The 22,377-nt window shown below is 48.4% G+C and overlaps 1 protein-coding gene across 3 annotated transcripts in view; it reads right to left on the reverse strand.

Moving 5' to 3' along the window:
* The window catches only part of GAB1 (GRB2 associated binding protein 1), a gene marked incomplete at both ends in the record, with an annotated part of 99,672 nt that extends 84,073 nt beyond the window's left edge, over nt 1-15,599 (reverse strand). For 2 of the 3 annotated variants that reach the window (XM_084244961.1, XM_084244960.1), the window contains one exon: nt 15,528-15,599. In XM_084244961.1, the coding sequence (XP_084101087.1) occupies nt 15,528-15,599 (72 nt within the window). The remainder of the gene's footprint in view (nt 1-15,527) is intronic. The other variant, XM_084244962.1, reaches the window with a different exon arrangement.
* Nucleotides 15,600-22,377: the final 6,778 nt, after the last annotated feature.

Here is a 22,377-nt window from a genome sequence, read left to right on the forward strand (position 1 = left end):
GGTGAATCCTCTCACCCTTGCACCTCTGGCCTGTACCCCAGTTCTTGTATGCATAAATAAATAAATCTTAAAAATAAAAAAAAGAAAGACTAAAAATATTTCAACACCCACGTTCCAATTTCCCTCGATTAGTAAGAGCAAGGACTTATCAACCTACAACTATTTCTCCAACTTGAGGGCAGGGGAACACATTGCTAAAAAATTCAGTATGCATAAAACCTTCCTTAAAAGATTATCTTTTAGTTGTTTAAGAATTAGTATAATTCTTATAATAAGCAGGACAATATTAAATATTTAAATTATATCTGTATTAAAAATTATAATCTGAAACACAAAAATGAAGTACCAATTTACTATAAATTCTAAGTCAATCTGTGTGCATTTTATTCAACTATAAACATAAAAATATTATAAAGTACAATACTTATAGTCAGTTTAATGATAAATCATATAAATGTGTTCTACATTTTCTTCTAGTAACGTATGCAAAGGGCAATTAATCTGCTTCTCTAGTGTATTTTATAACTATTTTTCTGTATGTTAAGCCCAAACCAGAAAAATTTAAGTATTTTCCTGAAAATGTATAAGGCAGAGATCTTTTTAATGCATGGATCACCACTCAGTGAGATGGTTCTCCCAAAGGGCATTTGCACTTGTTTTCAGAAAATATAAATATTGGAAAAATCTATCACTATGTTAGATAGCATATGAATTAGAATAAATTGCCAAATAAAAAAATGTGAAAAAAGAATTAGAACTATTAAGACTCCTAAGAAGAGACCTACCAAGCGTATGACTTAAAGTATCCCGGAGAGCAAAGAAAGGAGGTCACCTGTAATGAAGACAGGCATCTTCAGTGCTTGGAGCTCATCCTTCCATTCTCAGGCAGGGGACAAGGCACAGGGGCCTCGTTCCCAGAGTAAAAGGCAGGAGCTAGTCTGGGTCCCATGCACCCACAGCAGCCCTTCCAGCTGCTTCGGCAGCACAGAGATCTACCAGTCTAACTGACCTGGACGGCCGGTGCGAGAGGAGGGTGTGGTAGACAGTTCCCATAATAACGATGATACTCAACACTTACAAAGCAGATATGAAGATTCTGGAAGATTCTGTGGACAGATGGGCATAGTATCTAAAAGGTTGAATTATTCGGAGCCAACACATGGGGAAGGGAGAGACTAGAAAGGGTGGCAGAAAGCAAGGAGGGAGCATGCAGATGCCACGATGTCGGAAAATTGAAAGTAGCCCGGGTTCCTAGCACGTGGAGGTGGTGAGGGCAGGTAAAGAATGACTTAGCAGAAGCTGATGCCATCTGTCGTTTTATAAGTGATTCCCTAAATTATTTTATTTGGGCGGAAACAGGAGGGAGGGTAGCAAGATCTCTCTACCAAGAAGTTGAAAGAAATAATGTCAAGAAAAAAGATAGCTTTCTAGAAGCAGAGTTAAGTTCAGTTGGTCAATGGAAATAAGAATGCTTTAGTTTTCTGCTGGGATTTTCAGTTTTCTAAAATAATATAGATGTCTGTTTCTCTCTTGCTCTCTTTCTCTGAAATGCACTAAAATAAAATTTTGGGTTAAAAGAGATCAGAATACAATATGAAAGGTGGGAAGAGAGAGATTTTTAAAACAAGAGAACTTCATTAGTCAAGCAGAAGTACACTTGGGTACTCTTTACACGCCAACCACATCTCAAGTAAAAGTGAAGGCAAAGCAGAAGTGCATTTAAAAAGACAATATATGAAAAGAGTATAGGAAATCAGAACTACTCCAGGAAATCTGGAATGGACTTTAATAACATGCTCTCTGCTCCAATAACCAGAATAACCAGAACTTTGCTGGAAGATCTAATCCTCTTTCATCTCTCGTCTTCATCCTTAAGCCATTCGCAAACTCCATGCACGAACACACACTCTTTTTCAAACCGATACATCTGCATAATACCTTCCTTTTGTTGCAATAAGTCTTTTGAGTTTCTTCCTTTCTCATAGTCTAACCTTTCTGAACCTTTCCTGTTCACCTCTATCATCCTTTAATAAGCCCTCTCTAGGGGACACTTTGGCTGAAAACACAGCTAGAAAACACTAGAAGCATCACCACATCTCTCCCTATCTCACAGGAAGGAGGCTACACTCCTAAGTTTGGGCTCCTGCCTCCCTCCCACTCTTTATACCCAGGTACTTACACCAGGTTTCTGTTCCACCTCCACACTCAACTCAGCAGTTCTCCAAACACAACATAAGGACAACCCACCTATAGTAGAATCAATTGAAAAAAAGAAGTTTTCTGGACTTCCATCTACCAATCTCAGGAGGGGGTGGAACCCAGCACTCTTCATTTTAGAAGTTACCAGGTGAGGCCCTGGAGTTTGGGAACCGCTACCCCAACCCTCAACTCTTCCCCAACCAAAACACACAGGGGCTCTTACTAAGCGAGCGGTGAATAAGTACCTCAAAGCATCTGAGGAGAGCAAGGAGGCAGTTCTCCCTCACCTGCCTTTTAAAACACAGACGGCAGAGGCAGGCCGGCTGGAGACTGAACCAAAGTGAATGTGAGACATCAGCAAAAACCCAGACTCGTCAGCCCTGCTCCGTGGCTACTGCCAATGACAGTAGCCAGACCTGCAAGAGGCCCGATTACATGTAATTTATAAAAAGTAAACAAGCTGGGTGGCTTGCGAACAATGAATGGTGAGATTCAAGCCAAGAGGTAATAAAAAGCATGAATAAATGACTCAGCAGCCCCCCCCCCTTCCCACCCAGACAACAATTGGTTGTACTCTCCCTAGGATTAGAGAGAAAAAACGCTTATTTGGGTAATGATTTAAATAACAATCGACGTTTGAAAGAGATTTGGTTTATCACATCAACAAAGGGGAGAGGTTACTCAGCACCCACTTCTGCGCTCAAAACCTCAGAAAAATGAAAGTCTGGTTCCAGCGCTATCACACAACCGCGCCTGGGTGCTGACTTAGAGTGGAAACCAGGGCGCAGACACAGAGTAAATAATGCAGATGTAGGGTCCGGGCGTCAGGAGCCCACGCCAGGGTCCCCAGGGTCAGCACCGTTGCTATTTGGGGCCGGATCATTTGTGTGGGGACTGCCAGGAGCACTGCAGGTGGCTTAGAGCAGCACCCCAGCCACCAGGCGCATCCCCAGCTGGGACAACCCAGGATGTCCCCAGACGGTCCCCTGTGGAGGCGACATCACCTCCCCACCCCACTAAAAACCACTGCTCTTCTCAGAAAATCATGAAGAAATAGTCACATCCCAACAGCTAAGGATCCCATTTTGACACACGATATCTCTGGCTTTTGTGCTCTTACGTATCACACACAAATTACTCACTTATCTGTAATCCACACCTGTGAAGTCCATCACCCTATTTTCTCTACCTGTTTCCATTCCCAGGGACTAACACACAAAATAGGGTTTTAGTGGACCAGCAAGCCGCTGCCAAACAAAACAGCCCAACGCACCCACCACCCCGCACCCCCGGCTGGTCAGTGAGCCCAGTGAGGTCCGCAGTCAGCTCCAAAGAGCTCAGATCCCTGCCACGGTCAAGGCCACTCGGGCATGGGAGGCCAAGAGCCGGGCGCGGCCGAAGGCTTTTAGGAGCCCACAGAAAGTGCTTTGGTATTAATTTTTAAAAGCCCGAATTAAAAAATGATATTATGGTAATGAATATATAATAATAAATCTAGCTTGATACATATTCATCTTTCTACAGTTGCAAAAGAGTTATTACTTTCCTTGTAAAGAAGGCGGCCCGAGTGGGTGCAAGCGGCAGGATGCCGCCGCTCCACCCCAACTCGAGGGCAGGGAACAAGCAAGGAGGAGCTGGTGACCACAGTGCAGGGGCCTGAGCACCTCTGCAGGGTCAGAGGGCTCCGTGTGTGAGTGAAGTGGTGGAGGGAGTTCTGGGAGGCTCCAGGGATGCAGAGAACCTGCCAGAGGCTGAGGCAGGGAAGCAAGTACCAGGAACTCCTGGGGGAGAGAAGAGGGGCCCAGGCCGAAGGGAGAGATCCTGGGGTTGGTTTGGTTCTGCAGAGTTCAGCAGAGCTTCGTGGAGAGGAGGGAGAAGGGTCCGCAAACACCAGGCCCCTGCAGCCTCCCTCACCGGCGCCCGCCAGGGGCAGAGAGCAGGGGTGTGGGCATTCGCAGAGCAAGGGAAGCCTGGGGAAGGCGGCACCCTGGGGATGCTGTGACCCTGTATGTGCTTCAGAAAGGCCAAGTGCTGGCTGCCTGGAGGCAGTCTGGAGAGTGCAGGCATGAAAGTGGGGAGACCAAGGGCCCGGCAGCAGCCAGAAGGAAGCAAGGGCAGCTGAGGCACCAGAGGGATCACTAAGGACGAGGGGACCTGGGGAGGGAAAACCAAGAGGCTCTGCTTGCTGGGTGCAGCCAACGAGGGTGGGACGCCACACACAACCTCTGGCTTAGGCCACAGGACGAGGGGTGGCGGTGGAATGAGCTGAGAGGGAGCGGCACGTTATTGTTGGACCAGATTCAGGGAGACAAGGGTTCAGGGCCAGAGGCTGGCTGGGCGGCTGGGGTCAGGGGTCCAAGCAGTTACATCCACAGGCGCAGAGTTAGAAAGGGGTCGCGACAGGGTCTTCGAAATATCAGCATAGAACTCAGGGGCACTCAGCGGGGTCTGAAGATCCTTGCACGGCCTTGAAGGCTACAAAGGATGTAAAGTTATAATAACGCGTGCGTGGTTTGTAAGAATTCCGCGGACACGGAGATCCCAGGGCTTTTAGGAAATTTGCAGAGAGGTCAGGAATCAGGAAAGAGGAAGCACCACCAACAGTCTGCGACGGGAGACGAGGCCGATGGGCAGGCACAGGAGAGAGCCCGTCTTGAGAAGAGGGCTTGGTCGTGTCCACCAGCGCAGTCTAGAGTTTCACGAAAAGAAAGCCGCAAAAGGCTCCAATCTTGTTCTGCAGGACTTGGGAACTAGGAGCCCTTGAGAACCTCAGTGGGCGTCGAGGAGACAAGGGCGATGGAAAAGCCCAGGTGGAGTCCCCTATGAATTGGGGGTGTCAGACAAGGAAGTGGGGAACAGCTGAGTGTACACCACCCTCTCGAGAGGGCGGGGAAGGGAGGAATAGAAAGACCTTGATTCCGGCTTCATCTTTGAAAACTGGCATCATCATTTCAGGCCCTGGTGCCATCTCTCTTGGCACCGTCAGTGAGAATACGTGGGGTCCCTGACTCACTTCTCTCTGCTGAATTCTGCTGGCTCCACACCCCGGATCACAGTGAGTCTGCAGGGCCGACTGCCTATGTGCCTATGTCCCTAGTCGCACATGTCTCATGAAGGTTGAAGACAGGGCCCTCTTGGGGGGCTTCCTTTGAATTCTCCTGGGGCCCTTGTTCACAAAGTGGGGGGTTCACAGCCTGGGTGAGTGGGGACCTGACCTGAGAGGTGAGGGGTTAACTGTATGACCTGGACAAATCACTTAGCTTTCCAGAGGCTGATTTTCATTCCCTGTAAAATGAAGAGGCTGACTCTTGCCTAGGGAAGGAGATCTGTGTTAACTGGAAGAGATTCAATTTAGCTATTATTTTTGTGATGCAAACCGCAGAAAGAAAAATGGGCTGGAAAGCCAAAGAACATTCAAACAACGTGAGACAGAAATGGGTTAGAAAGGTTGAGAAACATTGTAAGAGATGATTTATAATTTTAAGCTTAAAATTTTACCAGTATTTGGTCAGGCTGATTAAGGGATTGAGTAAGGTGCCACATGGTACATTTCAGACACAAAGAACAAATGCCATCTTTGTCCTGGGAAATTAATATCCTATTACAAACACCAAAGAATGATAAATGAGGCCATGATTTTCTCTATAAACAGAGCATCTGTGTACACCTTCGACTGTGTATACTGCACTTCATGATAAAAATCACCTAGAAAAATATATTAAAAATAAAAACACATTATGGCTGCTTTTCCTGTTTTGGCTATTTGGATGTTCAAATGAAGAGAAAGGAAAAACGAATATACCGGGTTGAATTTCATGCCCTTTTCTTTGGAGACAACCCACCTCTAGGACCAGTGAATTTTACTCAGAAGGTGCTGGCTCTACGTGGCAGCATCAGCATGAAAAAATTATGCTCTCAAATGTCTTATATTCTTTTTTTTTTTAAAAGATTTATTTTTATTCATTTATGCATACAAGAACTGGGGTGTAGGCCAGAGGTGCGGGGGCTGGGGGGTAGTGAGAAGATTCACCAGAGACAGAGTGGGGAGCAGAACAGGTGGATCTACTGAAATGCACTGCTGAGGGGAGCAGTGGGGAGAAGGAGAGGTCTGCCTCGCCATGTGGGTCAGCTCCCTGGCAGGGGATCGAACTCATGCCAGCACCGGGATGGAACTCAAGCCACAGTGGCTGGGGAGAGCTTGATAACGCTGAGACTTAACTCTTGTGCCATCAGGGAAGCCCCCAAATCTTACTAGTTCAATATTTCCTTTTACCTTTTCTCAGAACTTCAAATATTTAAACTTGACATGGTCAGGAAGCACTTGCAAAATCCAGTCCTTCTATATAACTTTAGGGTCAATTATAATTTGGCCAGAGAGCAGGGGGTTCAGATAATATCTCCCTGACAGAATGGGGCGATCATTCCTGACCAATCGCTCCGTAACACTGTCGGAATTCAAAACACGCAAGGCAACATTTGACCAGGTATTTCTTTCTCTTCCCAGAGTGGGAGATGAAAGCCCTTCTCTCCGCAGATCAAGTGCTCATCCCTCCACCTAGAAACTTCCATCGGGGCTGCCAAGACCTCTGGCCAGGGCACTGATGGGAATGCGTGATGGGCAGGGGTTGGGAAAGCACACCAGGTATTTAATTCTTTAATCAGGCAGTCATCTCAGGGAGGAGTTCTGCTCGGCAGAAAGTGGCCTAACCACATTGCCCAATCCAGCGGGGACTGAAAACTGCATTTCACCAGGGAAAAACAACCTCCGAGCAGGGTGGAACCTTATTAGTCCTTCTCTTGAATTACCCCATAAGGGGCATAAATAACTTCCCCCCTTCTAGAGAAGAGGGGGCAAAATGCCCGTGTGAAGAACTGGACATGACACTTTGTGAAGTCGCTGGCCAGGCTTGTGACACAGAGGACCCAGGAGAAATGGAGAAGAGCAAAAACAGAGAGAAGGGAACACATCCCCTGGCCAAAGGGAGCTGTGAACTCCCACTTGAAAAAGTTAGCAAACAAGTTTAGGGCAGCTGGCTAAGCTATGCATTAAAGGTGACAATAAAAACAAGAAACACGGAATAAGCAACTCTGACAACCCTCTCCTGCATCTTCATGTCATAGACGCCTCCTGACTAAAAGGATATTCACTTGCTTACTCCATGTGTAATAAAAGCTAAACATCTCCAGAAAAATGATGATCAATCACACACTACCCAGTTCACACAAGCAACAAGAAAGGAAGTTGCAAAGGCCTGTTGTTGACATGTTTTCCCCTGTCCAGACCAGGGGATGTTCTCTCACTTTCTCCTGAAATGCAAAATGGAATTTTGGTGTTGTCCCCGCCAACCCCCAATGGGTGATGTTCTTTAAAAAAAAAACACACACACATAATGGAGGCTCTCCCTGGTGGCACAGGTGTTAACGATACAGCAACACGATACAGCGCTATCAAGCTATCAGCTGCCACTGCAGCACCAGTTCGATCCCTGGCCTGGGAGCTACCCACACGGCACAGCAGACCTCTCCTGTCTCCCCACTGCTCCCCTCAGCAGTGTATTTCAGTAGCTCCACCTGTTCTGCTCCCCACTCTGCCTCTGGTGAATCCTCTCAACCCTCACTTCTGGTCTACACCCCAGCTCTTGTATACATAAATAAATCTTAAAAAAAAAAAAAACATAAAACTGTTTTCAAAACAAAATTCAACTACATGACTCAAAACAGAGGAAAATAAATTTTAAAAGGAAAGGGAAAACAATGAGCAGGCTAGCTAGAGCAAAGTTTAGTATTTTTCTTCCCTTTTTTTTTTTTTTTTTTAAAAAAAAAGACCTAGATTTTTTACATTGAAAAATGTTTGGACCCTAGGTATATTGTTTTTAATTCATGGAACAATGTAGCCATTTGTTTTTTTCCTTTTAGGACACTGTTTTTTTTGAACACACAGGGAATTACCTAGGCCAAGTCTGAATTCAAAGTGAAAAGCTCGGAAGCAAAAAAACAGTCCCCCTTAGAGAAACTCGGGGCAAATCTGGCATTCTTTCCAGTATGTAAAAATAAGTGAACCCAGTTTAGAAGTATGATAAAAATTTCTGAAACACACAAGAAGAAAAGAACAATGAGGTGGTAGAAAAAATAAAAAATCACATTTCCCCTTCTCGCAGCCCTGTCCCTGGCCACTCACCTCTCCGTGTGCGGTTTGCATGTCGGAACGCTGCTAAAAAAACGATCACATGGAAAATTTTTGTTCCAGATAAAACTGAGGGCCTGGGCTTGGCAGCCACTGCTGTAATCAGAAGGCTTCAAGCGCGAAGAGTAACAGAGGAGAGCAGCAGGCATTTCGGGACAGCCCTAACTAACCACTTTCTACAAAGCCGGCTGTGGAAGGAGGGAGGTGGTCAGGGTTTGACTTCATATGCATTCAGCCTGGAAACGCTTCCCTTCAGTGAGAGGCAAAACAACAAAAGAATGGCTTAAAACACTGATGATTCTTTTTCTCCATTAAGGCAGATTTAAAGAGCTCACACCTACCAACCTGGCATCGTGCAAAACTTTCAGTTCTTAAAATGACTTTTCCCAGTAAATCTGCAGCCCTAAGTGGCCAGCTACAATTCTGCAAGCTTTCCTGGCCCAGCTGGCACTGAAGAGGCTCCTCTTTTTTAAATAAAAGTGGAAATCCTTGGTACAGTGAGCCATTTTCCCACAAGCCCACACCAGAAATCTAAACAAGAAAAAAAAAAACTGAATTTGATTCATGCTGGTAGCCCAAGGCAGGGGCTGGAATAAAGAGACCTGTGACTTGAAAAGTTCAGGCTGCGATAAAAGGAGCCACCAAGATAAGAATGACTTCAGTGGAGTTCCAATGGGTGGGGTCCCCGGCTTGGGGGAAGTCAGCGACCCCGTTCACGCAAGAGACAAGGGACAGGATGGGCAAGAAGGGGAAGCTGGCCATCCGCAGGCCGAGGGGGGTGAAGGCGATCCAGGGCCATATTCTCTTCCTTCCAGCGCGGGCTGGCACTCCCACAGCTGGGCTAAGATGGTTTCCAAAGTCCAAAATAAGAAGCTAGCCCAAGGCAGCCTGGCCCTCCTGCTGGAACTCAAAGGAATCAAAGGCTCTTTTCTTCTTCCTCCCCCTGAACATGCCCCCTCTCTGTTGTAAACGAAGTGCTTGCCAGAATGAATTATTTAGCTCAAAACAGACATCAAGAAATTGTGAAGAACACACAGCCCTGGGAATCTTAATCAGTTCAGGTGACCAAGCCCACTGCTCTGGTGTCTGATTCTCTCTAGGCTGGTACAGAACCAGGCTCGTGGTCAGGAGCCCCTCAGAAGCAGCCGGATCAAGGCAGAACTGGAAACCCATCCAACAAGAAGCAGGAGCTGACATCCACACTCAGGGCGGGGAACAGAGGTGCTTCCAGCGCTTCATTTCACTTGACATCTGAATGCAGCCCCGTCTCTGTCCTTCCTTTAAACCCTGATTTTTCTGCCAGCACTATCTCAGCACTGCCAAGAGCAGCGCCTGAAACCCCTGGTCTTCCCTGGCAGGCCCTCTCAGCCTGCACTCTGGAGCCATCATTACCTGTGCCACTAATTCCGCATTTAATCACGGAGGACCCACCACCATCTCTCTTGGAAAAGGAGGGCCCTGCATTCCCAGCTTGTCTTCACAAATCGACTAGAAACTCCTTCAGGGCGGGGAGTGGGCCGTTCCCTCCATTGTATTCCATGCAGGGCATATTGCAAAAGCTCCAGAAAGACTTGTTTCTTTTTTCAGTCAACAAATTCTTCAGCGTGTCAATCCCAAGCCGGGCACTGCTCAGGGTGCTGGTGACTAGAATTTCTCACAAATTCTGCTTAAGCCCTTCCTAATAGGTTCACGAAACTACTTAAGATGAACAATAAACCAAGATTTATTTTCCCAAAAAGGAGGCCAACTGAGAGGTTCCCCATTTGCTCACCCTCCCAGGAAAACGCCCCAGGAGGGTTAAGCCAGAATGCGTAGGTCTATTTGGATGTATTACCCACCCCTTCTCCGTTTTACAGATGAGAAAACCCGAGATCAAAAGGTCAAAAGATCAAGAGGGCATGTGACAGGGTGGTCCCCACGAAAGGGGGAGGTTCCAGGTTCCCTGCCCCACCCAAGGGAGGGTAGAGCTGGGCAGGGAGCAGATGAAGCTGGAGAGGAAACTGGACGAGGAAGGATGCAGAGCCAGGAGACCTGGAGGAGGCACCTGGAGCAGAGACATGTGAAGAAGCTGCACTTGTTTTTTGGTCCTGGACTGTTTGAAACAGATGTGGGTGACAGGCCCTTGGGGAGGTTAACAATGGCAGCTTTTATATTGATTTTAATGTTGCTGTTTTCCTTCCAGACTTGTCTGTTCCCTTCTGCCCTTCCCAACACCCCCCGCCCCAGAAGTTGCTTTAGACTCGCGGCAGGCTTTCCGGCCTCAGTGGCCCTGCTTTGGGCCAGCCCTGTGTGGCTGAGCATTCACCCACGAGGGGATGGGTAACTTTGAGTACTGGATTTGGAAACCATGCTCTTTGTCTTTTCTTTGTTGCACACTAATTGTATTAAAGCTCCTTTCCATTAAAGGTTGTAGGTGTTTTGTCTTGATGCAGTGGATGGCAAGAAGCTATTTAGAGAGGGTAGGTTTGAGAGTTCTGGGTTGCCCGGCTCGCTGCCCTGTAAGAGGTGGAGGGACACTCAAGGAGAAGCCAGGGTCCTGACCCTCAGTCCAGGGTTCCTGCCAATGTAGCACAAACTTACCCAAAACCCTTCAAATAAGGTATGGGCCCACCTGTGACCAAGCCCCCATCCTGTGTGCAACTGCAGGAAAATCAAGAGAGCGGGCACTGGATGTGCAGATTCTATCACCTCTTGAAATTCCTTAATCCCCAAATACTCACGATCTTATCTACCTATTTTTTTATGTCGACTCCAAAGTATGGAATTTTACTTGGTCTTTTAGAAGGTGTTTTATCATTTGATTTCTTTCCTTTTTTTTTTTTTTAAGTCTTCTTACAGCCTCGCACACTGAAATACCCAATTCAGCTGTCAACAGATTACAGAAGTCTAACTCCTGCTTGTATTGTATTTTGTTCAAAGACGATCTTTTAAAAAGTTAAAAAAAATTTTTTTTGAAACAGCAAAATTTCTAAAACTACCTTTCAAACTAATAGTGATTTTCAATCCCCAAAGACAACAGTCAGGTGTAGGGAGTCAGCCAGCTTCACATGGAGAGTTTTTTGCTTACCACTAAGCCCAAGCACAAGGAAAGAATGAACTATCTATAACTATCCTAAAGGCTTAATGTAATTGCTAGTCAATGATCTTGTTAATAGAAACTGCTCCTGCCACACAGAAAAAGGTAAATGGGAAAAACAGCAGGAATTGGAACAGAATGTTTACAAGCATGAGGATTGCAAGAAGAAATTGCCTTCAACGGAATCATTACACTCCTTCAGTCACTCGAAGCAAAGTGAATTGCTATTGGAAACTGCCCAAAAAGGGCAGACGAGCCTGCAGGCTCCACACCACCACAGCCCTCTTTCTGGGGTGACACCACTGAGCCAGGACTTAGTGTCATTGCAGGGCAGACCCCAGGTGTCCTTGAACCAGGGAGATGCTGATATCTGCCTACTGGACCCCACCCCCGCCCCCGCCCAATACAAGATGCCCACTGGTGGAGGAGGTTATTTCTAATTCCATTTCCAGAACGAGAATGTGTTCTCGAAGTCCAGACAACCAGCCTATTTAACTGACAGCTGAAGAGGAGAGCACACGCCGGGTGCAGATTATACACCCAAGAACCAGCTGAGGTCTTGCTCCTGGGGCGCTGGCAGCTCACAGGCCACCCTGCCCTGGTCTGGGAGGCAGGTCCCTGCTGAGATTGCGCCCCTACCCGGTGCTGACAGCTGGGCCTTGGAGGAGCCTAAACTCGGTGTCCAGGTTTGAGGCAGCAGCAGGGACACTTCTCCTGCAGAGTTATGGGGCGAGCCAGCTGGCTTGAAGCAATCCTTTGTTTTCAGATTTACATTTTATCTTGGCTAAAACTGCAAGTCCTAAGGAAAAGTCCACCATTACTTCAAATGGCTGATTTGCCTTTAATGCTTTACAAACCTGAGGACTGCCCCTGAGTGCTGACCGCCAGGGGTCCACTTGCTTTCTGCAGCCCTCAGAACTCTGACCTCCAGGAGTCCACTCAGGTCCTTAACAAAGTGAAAAAGCAGCTGCTGTTTAACACATAACAGGACAGAGCAGCAACACAGTGGTAACAAAAGGAAAGCAAGCATGACAACGTTCACCTCCATTTTAAGAGACTGAAGAGTCAGCGGAAGAAACATGTGGTAGAAGAGGCTCTTTGCCTTCTGTAGTCAATATCAAAAAATTAAACAAAAAGGCTAGGGCAGCTGCTCCCCCGCCCAGTCTTTCTCTCACTTTCTTTTATGTCACTTTCACTCTCTTTTGGAAATTTGAGGAAACCTTTCACGTATCAGATGAACACTTGTTTTGCAAAAGCAAAGGAACAGGAAAAGTTACAATAGAGTGGCGGATGAAATACACAGGCGGATGAAATACACAGGCGGATGAAATACACTCCCTGGACACATCTTTAAAAGCTAGAATTTTTTGTCACTTGAAAGCTCATAAGGATCATCTTCATCACTGTTTGGAGTACCCTGTGAATAATGTAAACAGCCAACTGTCAAAGTCTCAGGGGACCAAAGATTTCCCAACAGAATCAACACTCAAACTCCCTGAAGTCTCAGTGAACAATTACAGTACCAGGGCTCCAACATGGCTTTTCACAGCGAATCCATTCATTGAAAACCGTTATCAAGCAACACTTTGCTTATTGGGAGGCCAACAATGTTTCCTTTCATGCAGAAAATAAAGATTTTACATGAAAAGAAAACAAGCATTGGAAATGAATGCCTCTGTGCCTCTGTCTTGGAAGGTCAAAGCTGCTTTAGCAAAAACAACCTAAATTGGATACCAAAGCCAGGAGACCAATAAGCAGAGTGTCAAAGTCTTCTGGCCAGTCAATGTGACAGGTGAACTACAAGACAAGCCTCCCTTTAACACAGAACTCTCCAGGTGCCCTCTGGGCGGCGAGAGCCCACTGTGAGAGCCACCCGGCCCAATGTCTTCCAGGGCCAAGCCCCCATAACTGAACAGGTGTGCAAAGAAACAGGGCTCAGCCAGGCAAGAAAGCGCCCCCCTCCCTTACTGCCAGGCATATTCCTCCAACTTAGGGAGCTGCTTTCTCTCTACGGCACGTTCAGTCTACGCTGAACTGATTCATCAAATCACCTATTAAAAAAAAAAAAAACCCTAACCCCACCATTCATCTTGGACAACAATCATAGAGCCTTTTGCTTCTTCACGTACACGTGCCTCATCTTCCTGAAGACTCAGGCTACTTGAAGGCAAAGATCAGGTGGGTCCACATCTCTTCCCAGCACCCTCAACAAACACACAGTCACAGGGACTCTGAAAAGACCTTCAAAATGTGCAAATCAGCGCTCCATTTGGGGTGGGGAGGGGACAGATAAGAGTCATCAACCTGATTTTATGGCCCAGCAGGTCCGCAGACCTGAGTTCAGATGCTACCTCTGGCACGCTCTCGTTACAGACTGTTTTCTCATCTGTAAAACGGAGATAATGCTCACCTCATAAAACTGTTGTAATGATCAACAGAAGTATTTTTTAAATCCAGGTTTACCCCTTCACTGGTCCTTGTTAAGACAATCCTTTTGGCCATTCAATTCCAAGTCCAAGAGGCAGAGTTTCCCCCCCCCCCCACGGGCCCCCTTCCTTATTGTATTTTCTAATCCTATGGTGCCTGGTTCAGTGGTTGGTTACATCTTTTGAGACCCATCATCATGTGAAAGAACCCATCAAACCTCCATCGCTACTTTGGCGGCGACAGGACCCTACAGCACCCCTAAAAACTCAACCACTTACCTGGACCTTTCATCTACACGGTGCCTTCTCCAAACCCATCCATGCTATTCCTTCTCCCTGTTCTCACGCCCCAGACCTCAACCTCTTAGAACTAAGAGCAGACAAAACAACGACTGCCTCTGCCCAATGTTTGGAATAAAGTCAGCTTAGCATCTTCACCAGAATCTTCAGGTCACCTGCGACAGGTGGAGACAGGCTTTGGAAGAATTCGAAAACCCTGGAGAACTTTCTTAGGGTTGGTGGCTACACGTATTTAAATGAGAATTCCTTGTCTATAAGAAATTCTGGCAGAGTGAAGCAGAAACTCACTGGTGACTCCCCAGGTGAAGCTGAACACTGCACCTCCCGGGCTGGAGACCAGCAGACAGTGACTAACCGCTTACGCTCAGCTCCGCCACTGGGTGTACAACCCTTTGAACAGGGACAGGTTCCGTGAGAGGTGCTGGTCCCTGGCAGGCATTGACATGTAAGGGGGCATGCATTTTACTTTCAAATCACATTTTCCTAGAAAAAACACCTGCTCCACTACAGGGCAAAGGTGTCACTGCTTTCCTTTGCAGGGGGCACCGGGGGTAGAGAAGGGATAGGACCCCAGGCCCCTGAAGAGGCGAGAGACCAGTGAGGTGGATCCTTTCAAGGAATCTTTTCTTCCCAACAGTTCCAAAATCTCACACAATCCGCATCCTGCACCAGTTACACCAACACCGCGGCAGCGACCCTGCTGGCACGCAGAGAAGTCCCTGCTGGTCTCCGCGGTGCCCTCCTGCGGGGCTCGACCGCGCGCCCCGGGCGCCCCGAGCGCGGCCAGCAGGCTCCCCCGCGCCTCCTCCCGCAGCGAGCTGCCCGGGCTCGGGGCCGAACCCCACGGTCCCTCGATTGCACCCCGCGAAAAGGCGAACCCGGCGGAGCGGCCGCAGGACGCACGACGACTTTTCATTCTTTCCCCTTGGCGCGGGGGGGCTGGGGGGGCTAGGGGGGCGCCGGGCTCCAGCGCGGCTTCCCCGGGTCCCGGGCGGGTCTGCGCACCCCGCCTCCCGGGAAGGGCGACCGGGGGCGCGGATCCACGGGGAGCTGGAGACCCCTCACCCCGCGGCCGTTCTCCTGGGGCCAGGAACTGGCCACCCCGCGGCCGCGGAGCACCAGAGGCGACGCCGAGAGGCGCCGAGCGCGCGGCTTCTCCCCACCCGGGCCCGGCGCGGCGCGCACAGCCCGGGGCGCCCCGCGGGCCCCGACCCCGCGACGGGCCGAGGGCCCGGGGCCGCGCGCGCAGGGCGCGGGGAGGGGGCGCGGGGGTCCGCGCGCCGGCGCCGGGGCCGGAGGGAAGGGGCGGCGGGGAGGGCCGGGCGGCGGCGGCGGCACTTACATAACGCTTCAACTTCTTCTCCGGGGGCGACTTGCGGAGCCATCCCGAGCAGACCACCTCGCCGCCGCTCATGGCGCGTGTCTGGGGCTCCGCGCCGGGCGGCGGAGGGCGGCGGGCGCGCTCCCGACCCGGCCGGCGCCGGGCTGCCCGCGGGCGACGGTCCCGACCCGGCTCTCCCGCCGCGCGGACGGGGCGGACCGGGCGGACCGGGCGGGCGCGGCGGGCGGGGCGGGCGGGCTCCGCGGCGCGGCGGGTCCGCGCACGGGGCGGGCGCGGGCGGCGCGGCCCAGGCCGGCTCCTCGGGTCGGGGGCCGCCCCGGCCTGGCTTCGGGCGCCCGCCTCGGCCGCGCTCGGGTCCGCGGGGCTGCGCCCGGCCGGCGGGAGCCGAGGTCCCCGCGCTCCGCCCCCGGGGCACGGGACCTCCCCGGGCGCCCGCGAGCCGATCCGCGGCCCGCGCCCTCGGCCACACAATGCCCCGCGCCCGCGCCGGCTCCTGCGCCCCGCGCGGTCCTCGCCCGCCGCCGCCGCGGGGCGCGGGGCCCCTCCACGGGCCGGGGGCCGGGGGCGCGCGAGGGTCCCGCGGGCGGCTCCGGGCGGCGCTGGGCGGCGGCGAGGGCGGGAGCGGCGAGCGCAGAGGCGGCGGCCGGACTCCGGGGACTGGACTCCGGGACCGTCCCGCGCCCCGTCTCGCTCCTCCCGCGCCGCCTCCCCCACCCGGGGCGCGCGGCGGTTCTGGGCGGCCCGGCCCCCGGCCCGGTCCCGCCCTCGCCGCCTCCCGCGCCGCTTCCTCCCGATCCCCCGCCCCTTCCCACGTTCGGGCCGGCTCGGGTTTCTGCCCAGACTTTCTCAGAAACTCCGCCGCGCGCTCCAGCCAAAACAACAAGGGCCGGGGGGAGGGCCGGGCGCGAGGCCGGGGCACCCTGGGATCTGTAGTCCGGGGCCCGAGCGGGGTGCCCGGGCGGCGGCGGGAGCCCCCAGCGGTGCTGGCCGGGGAGGCGGCCTCGGCTCGGCTCGGGCCGGGCGCGCGCGGGGGGCGCGGGGGGCGCGCGGCGGCTGGGCCGTGGCGCCCGGGTTTGCCATCCCGGCGCGCCCGGGGGTCCGGTCGGGGGCCGGAGGCCGGAGTCGGGGGGGGGGGGCTCTTTCCTTGACAGCTTGCAAAGCCCGGGGGGGATCGCGGCGCCTTGGGGAGGCGGTGACCCCGCCGGCCCCGGTGGAGGACACGCCGCAGGACCAGCCGGAGCGCGCCGGGGGAGCGCGCCATGGCGACCCGCCCGCGCGGAGAACCAGGGCGACCCCCGGGGCGGGTCCCCGCAGCGCCCCGGCCCGAGTGGAGGGCGCGCCCGGCGCGGCCGGGGCTGGGGGGCAGCCGCTCTCTGGAGACCGTAAAGGCTCGCGCTGCCTCCATGAGTTGCCAGTTTCTTCCCCCTCGACTGTGTTTGTGCCTCAACCTCTCCCCTTGGGATGCTGGACTAGAAAAGGGAAACTAACTGGGTGGCCTAGTTGCATTTGCCAACTTGGGTGTGTTTGCAGTTGTGATACCTGGGCCTGCGTTTAACCTGATCCTGTAAGAGAAATCTTTTCTAATTTCTCAATGAAAAAGCAAGCCGCCCAAATAAGTATTTTAGTCGGCAATAAAGCAGATAAAAGCACTGGAAATACTAGGAGATAAATAATCTCCACCTTTGCAGATGAACCCAACCTTCACATTCAGAAGTCCCTGGGCTTGAGCTCGTTGTGCAATTTCAGTGGGGGTTGCGGTGGCGACAAAGGTCTTGCACTGGTGGAGGTGACCTTCCAGCAGAGGCTTAGGATAGGAAGCGGAGGGTCCCCGCAAAACGGATTGTGACTGGTCATTCCTGGGGCAAAGCAAAACAGTAAGTGACTGAACAACTGTGGTGAGACTAGGTCAATCCGATGAGAGGGAGGGCTTCCTGGAGGAGGCATTTACCAGGGGTCTCAAAGAATGTCTGGAAAGGACACTCAGACTTGTTTTGTGGAAAGACAAAGGTCCTATCAGGGGGGTAGAGAAAAAGACCAGGTGAGGCTGTTTGTTGTTGTTTTTCTTGAATGTTAAGACTTTTGAGAACATGTGGGTGTAAATTTTATGGCAGCTAATAAAGCAAAGCAATTCTTCTTTAGTATGTGAGCAAAGATTTTGCCACAAGTCCTCCAAGTGAAAACAAACCATTAACAACAGAAAAGCAAACAACCCCGTTAAAATTTAGGCAGAGACCTGAATAGACACTTCTCCAGAAGAGACACAAAGAGCCAATAAGCCCATGAAAAGATGTTGGTGGTCATTTCTTATCAGGGAAATGTGTATCACAGCTACAGTGAGATACCCCCTCACTCCTGTGAGAATGGCCTGGATGAAGAGTCCAGACACCACCAGTGGTGACCAGGGCGTGGAGAAAAGGGAATCTTCTTACACTGCTGGTGGGAATGCAAGCGGGTGCAGCCCACTGTGGAAAACAGTGTGGCGATTTCTCAAAAATCAAGAATAGAAATAAATACCATACGATCCAGCTATTCTTCTGAGAAAGACTATGAACACACGGATTCAAAAAGATACACAACTTTATATTCATTTCAGCTGTTGTCAATAGCCCATGTTGGAAACAACCTAAGTGCCATCCGTGGATGAGCAGATGAAGATGTGATGACTATACAATGGAATATTACTGAGTTATAAAAAAAAGATAAACTGAAATCCTGCCATTTGCAACAACTTGGATGGATGAACCTTGAGGGTGTTATGTTAAGTGAAAAAGATGAGATGTATGTATGTTTCATGCAACAGTGAGGCATGGTTTCACTCATGTGGAAGATCAGGAAATAAATGAACAAACAAAAAGAAAATCAAATAGTGGTTACCAGAACAGAAGGGAGAAGAAGGTGGGAGTAAATCAGTAAATCAGGTAAAGGGGGTGGATCATGTGCTGGGGGATGGAAACTAGATTTTGGGGGGTGCACTTAAAGCTGTATGTCAGGATGTCAAAGTATAATGAGTATCTGAAACCTGTACGTTATCAACCAAAGTGGCTTCAATAACATTTTAATAAATAATTGAGTGTTTTCCATTACTTCAATAAAGCAGTGTGTCTGTATTCTATCAAAAGTATTCATAATTAACATTGGTGAGACTAGCCCAACTTCGCGTGACTTGGTTTTAGCAGATTTACCATTCCTTCCATCCTGTTATAAAGTCTTTTTTTTTTTAACTTTTTTTTTTAAATATTATTTATTTATTTTTTATAGAGGCATGTTTTATTTATTTATTTGTTTGTTTGTTTGTTTTGTTTTATACATGCACTGGGTACAGTCAGAAGCGCCGGAGGGTGAGAGAATCCACCAGAGCCAGAGCGGGGAGCAGAGCAGGCAGAAGGACCGAAGGACACTGCTGAGGGGAGCAGCGGGCGGCAGGAGAGGTCTGCGCGCCATGTGGGACCCTCCTTGGGTGGCCGGGGAGCAGCCGGGGATAGAAAGGGCGCCGCAGAGGCTGCGGGCAGCTTCGCAACCCTGTGCTCAACCGCTGCGCCACAGGGGAGGCCCTATAAAGTCTTTACTAATGGAAAATTATAATGTAACTTGTACTATTCAGCTTTTGGAAGTTGCAATAATTTTTTTTTATTTCAAGTAAGATACTCACTGATCTCATTTCTATATAAGAAATCTTTGAATATTTCCCCTTATCATCTGTATTGTTCTAAATATGTATTTCTAGAGATCAGATAAGGGTTGAAGAGGGTTTGAAGATAGATTCATTGCATTTTAGAAAGGAAATTTACATTGTTTTTACATTATATACCATTTTTAGATTATCTATTAAATCTGTACCTTTATACACAAAAAGGTATGCAGGATACCCGGATACACATAAATATCTTAAATTTTATTCATACAACAAATATTTATGGAATCTAGAATGTGCAAGTCCTGAGGACCCAGGATATGATAGGAAGAAATCTTGACCTCTCCCCCACCCATGTTGTAGAAACACAATTTACAAGTAACTAACCCACCACTTCTGCAATGCAGTCGATACATACTGGAAAGAAAAATAGAATCTACTCCTGGGAGGAGAGCAGGTAGATGAGGAGAGATTATATGAGGAAAAGACTTTAGCCAAAGGTGAGTAGAAGTGGCCTAGTGACCTGGTGCAGAAGAATATTCCAGACAAAAGAGAAACGACTGGTGCCCAAGTCCTCAGGCTGGAATGGGTTTCTGGGGACCTGAATGAAGACAGCAGGGGGGTGAGTAAGAGGGACACAGGGGGCTGGGTGAGTAAGAGCGACAGGGGACAGATGCTTGAAGATCATCTTCCAGTTTAGTCTTTTCCCTCGAGCAAGCGATCATTTCATCTCCTCTGACCTTTAATTCACCTCAATCCCTTACTGCTCCAGACTTGGTCTTTCATCTCTAGGATCGCACTTCAACCCTGTCTCTTCGGGTCTTTAACTACCTTTCTTTAAAGTTCTTCCGATGTAATCTCGACAGCTCTTCTAGCCCAGCGACAAGTCTACTTCCATGAGTCATCAGACCTTGTTTTCTTCACTCCTGGTTTAAATGTGTGCTCCATACTTTTAATAACATACTCCCAAATCACAAACCCCCAAATCTGAAGGAACCCCACTATTTCTTCTGCTGTTAGAACAAGTCATACAACAGAATGAGTGGTGTCACTGTAAATTCATGTTCAGTGAGTGACCTCAGTGCCAGGGTAGATCTTGGTTTATAGGACCCAAACCTTATACAGTTTTAAGAGTCCTTTTAAGGGAAAAGAATACAGTATAGTCTCATTTAAGGTCATGGATGAGTTCTTGGAAATTGTGACTTTAAGTGAAACAAAGTTACCAGAGACTAATTGATAGAAACATCAAACAACCATATTCCAGTAACAAAAGAATTACAGAATTTGTAAATAGAGGACCCAATGGAAGAGAAAAATCAATTGACACCAACCCACAAATGACACAATTGGTAAATTTAGCTAACAAGAAGAACAGTTTGGGGCAGGGAACCTCCCCCTTTCCTGGGGACCACCCTGTTACAGTTGTAACTCTATCCCATATGTTCATGGAGGTAGAGGAATGACTTAACATATTAAGGAAAGACTTGGGGGAGATTATTAATACCTAAATCATGGGGCCTCCCTGTTGGCCTCGGGGTTAAGTCTCAGCACTATCACCCATACAGCCTGAGTTCAATCCCCAGCCAGGGAGCTAACCCACATATGGCACAGCAGACCGATCCTGTCTCCCCGCTGCTCCCCTCAGTAATGTATTTCAGTAGATCCACCTGTTCTGCTCCCCATTCTGCCTCTGGTAAATCCTCTACCCTCCACACTCCTGGCCTACACTCCAGTTCTTCTACACACACACACACACACAAAGACCTAAATCATACTTCTGGAGATGGAAATTGCAATGACTGACATGAAAAAATTACTGCATGCAAATAACAGCAGATTAGACATTAAGAAAAGATGAGGAATCTGAACACAGAACAATAAGAAACTGAAACAACAGAGAAACAAAATTGAAAAAAATTAAGAAGGTATCAATAAAGCATCAAAACTTGGCAACTTCTAATGCCCCAATATACCCATAGCCCGGTTCTCTAAGGTGGGTCACACAGAGAAAGATTAAAAGCAATAACAACCAAAACTTATACAAATTTGTTGCAACTATAAAACCCTAGAGTTAAGCCAACAATGCTGAGAAAAATTAAAAAGACAATATTGTGTTCTCAGTTTTCCACCAAAGTCTCTGTAAAATCAACATAATCCCAAATAATACCCCAGCAAGCAAGCTTTTTTCTTTTTGCAAAATTGTTGATTCTAAAATTCATATGGAAATACAAAACCCTTGAATAATTCATACAACTTTAAAAAAGAACAGTTAGAGAACTTACACTATTTGACTTCAAGATTTATACAGAGCAGCAATAATAAAGATAGTGCAAGACAGTGTAGTATTAGCATTAAGACAGACATTGACTAATGGAGAAGAATTGATAATCCAGAAATAAACTTACACAGATATAATCAATTGATATTTGATAAAGGTGCAAAGGTCATTCAAAAAGAATCTTTCAATAATTGATGCTAATTGGATATGAAGATGGAAAAAACCCCACAAAATCAAAACAACTTTGATTCATACCTTGCAATACAAGCACAAATGTACTTGTAACACATCTAAAAATTAAATGTAAAACTTGATAGAAACAAAACTTCTGGAAGAAAGCAAAAGAAAATCTGTGACTGAGTTATACAAAGATCTCTGAGAAAAAAATGATAAGTTGGACTTTATCAAAATTGATAATTTCTATTCTTTGAAAGATAATGTAGGGAATGAATACACAAGTCAAAAATTTGGAGAAAGTATTTTAAAATCACATAACATTTGATAAAGGACTTGTACCCAGAATATATGAAGAACCATCTAAACTCAATAATAAGAAAGTAACAGCCCAATTAAAACATGGGTAAATACTGTACAGAAACTTAACCAAAAATAAGAAATAAAGATCACAAGCACAACTAAAGATATGCTCCGGGTCATTAACTATGAGAGTAATACAAGTTAAAATCACAGTAAGATTCCACTAGACACACTTAGATGTGTGAAATTAAAAAGATGGATCATAGCAAATGTTAGTGAGCAACTGAAACTTTACACATTGTGAGAATATGAAATGGAGGGCATTTTGGCAGCTTCTTATAAAGTTAAACATACACATAACTGAAAGGTTCGGCGCCGTAAAGAAAAGGAGAGCCAGGCTACATTTCTCAAAGGGAGGGAAAGTTTATTGCGCCCCGGGCAGACCTCACGCACCCAAGGTGGGG

Source organism: Talpa europaea, assembly GCF_964194135.1.
Source record: "Talpa europaea genome assembly, chromosome: 10".
NCBI classification, from domain to species: Eukaryota; Metazoa; Chordata; class Mammalia; order Eulipotyphla; family Talpidae; genus Talpa; species Talpa europaea.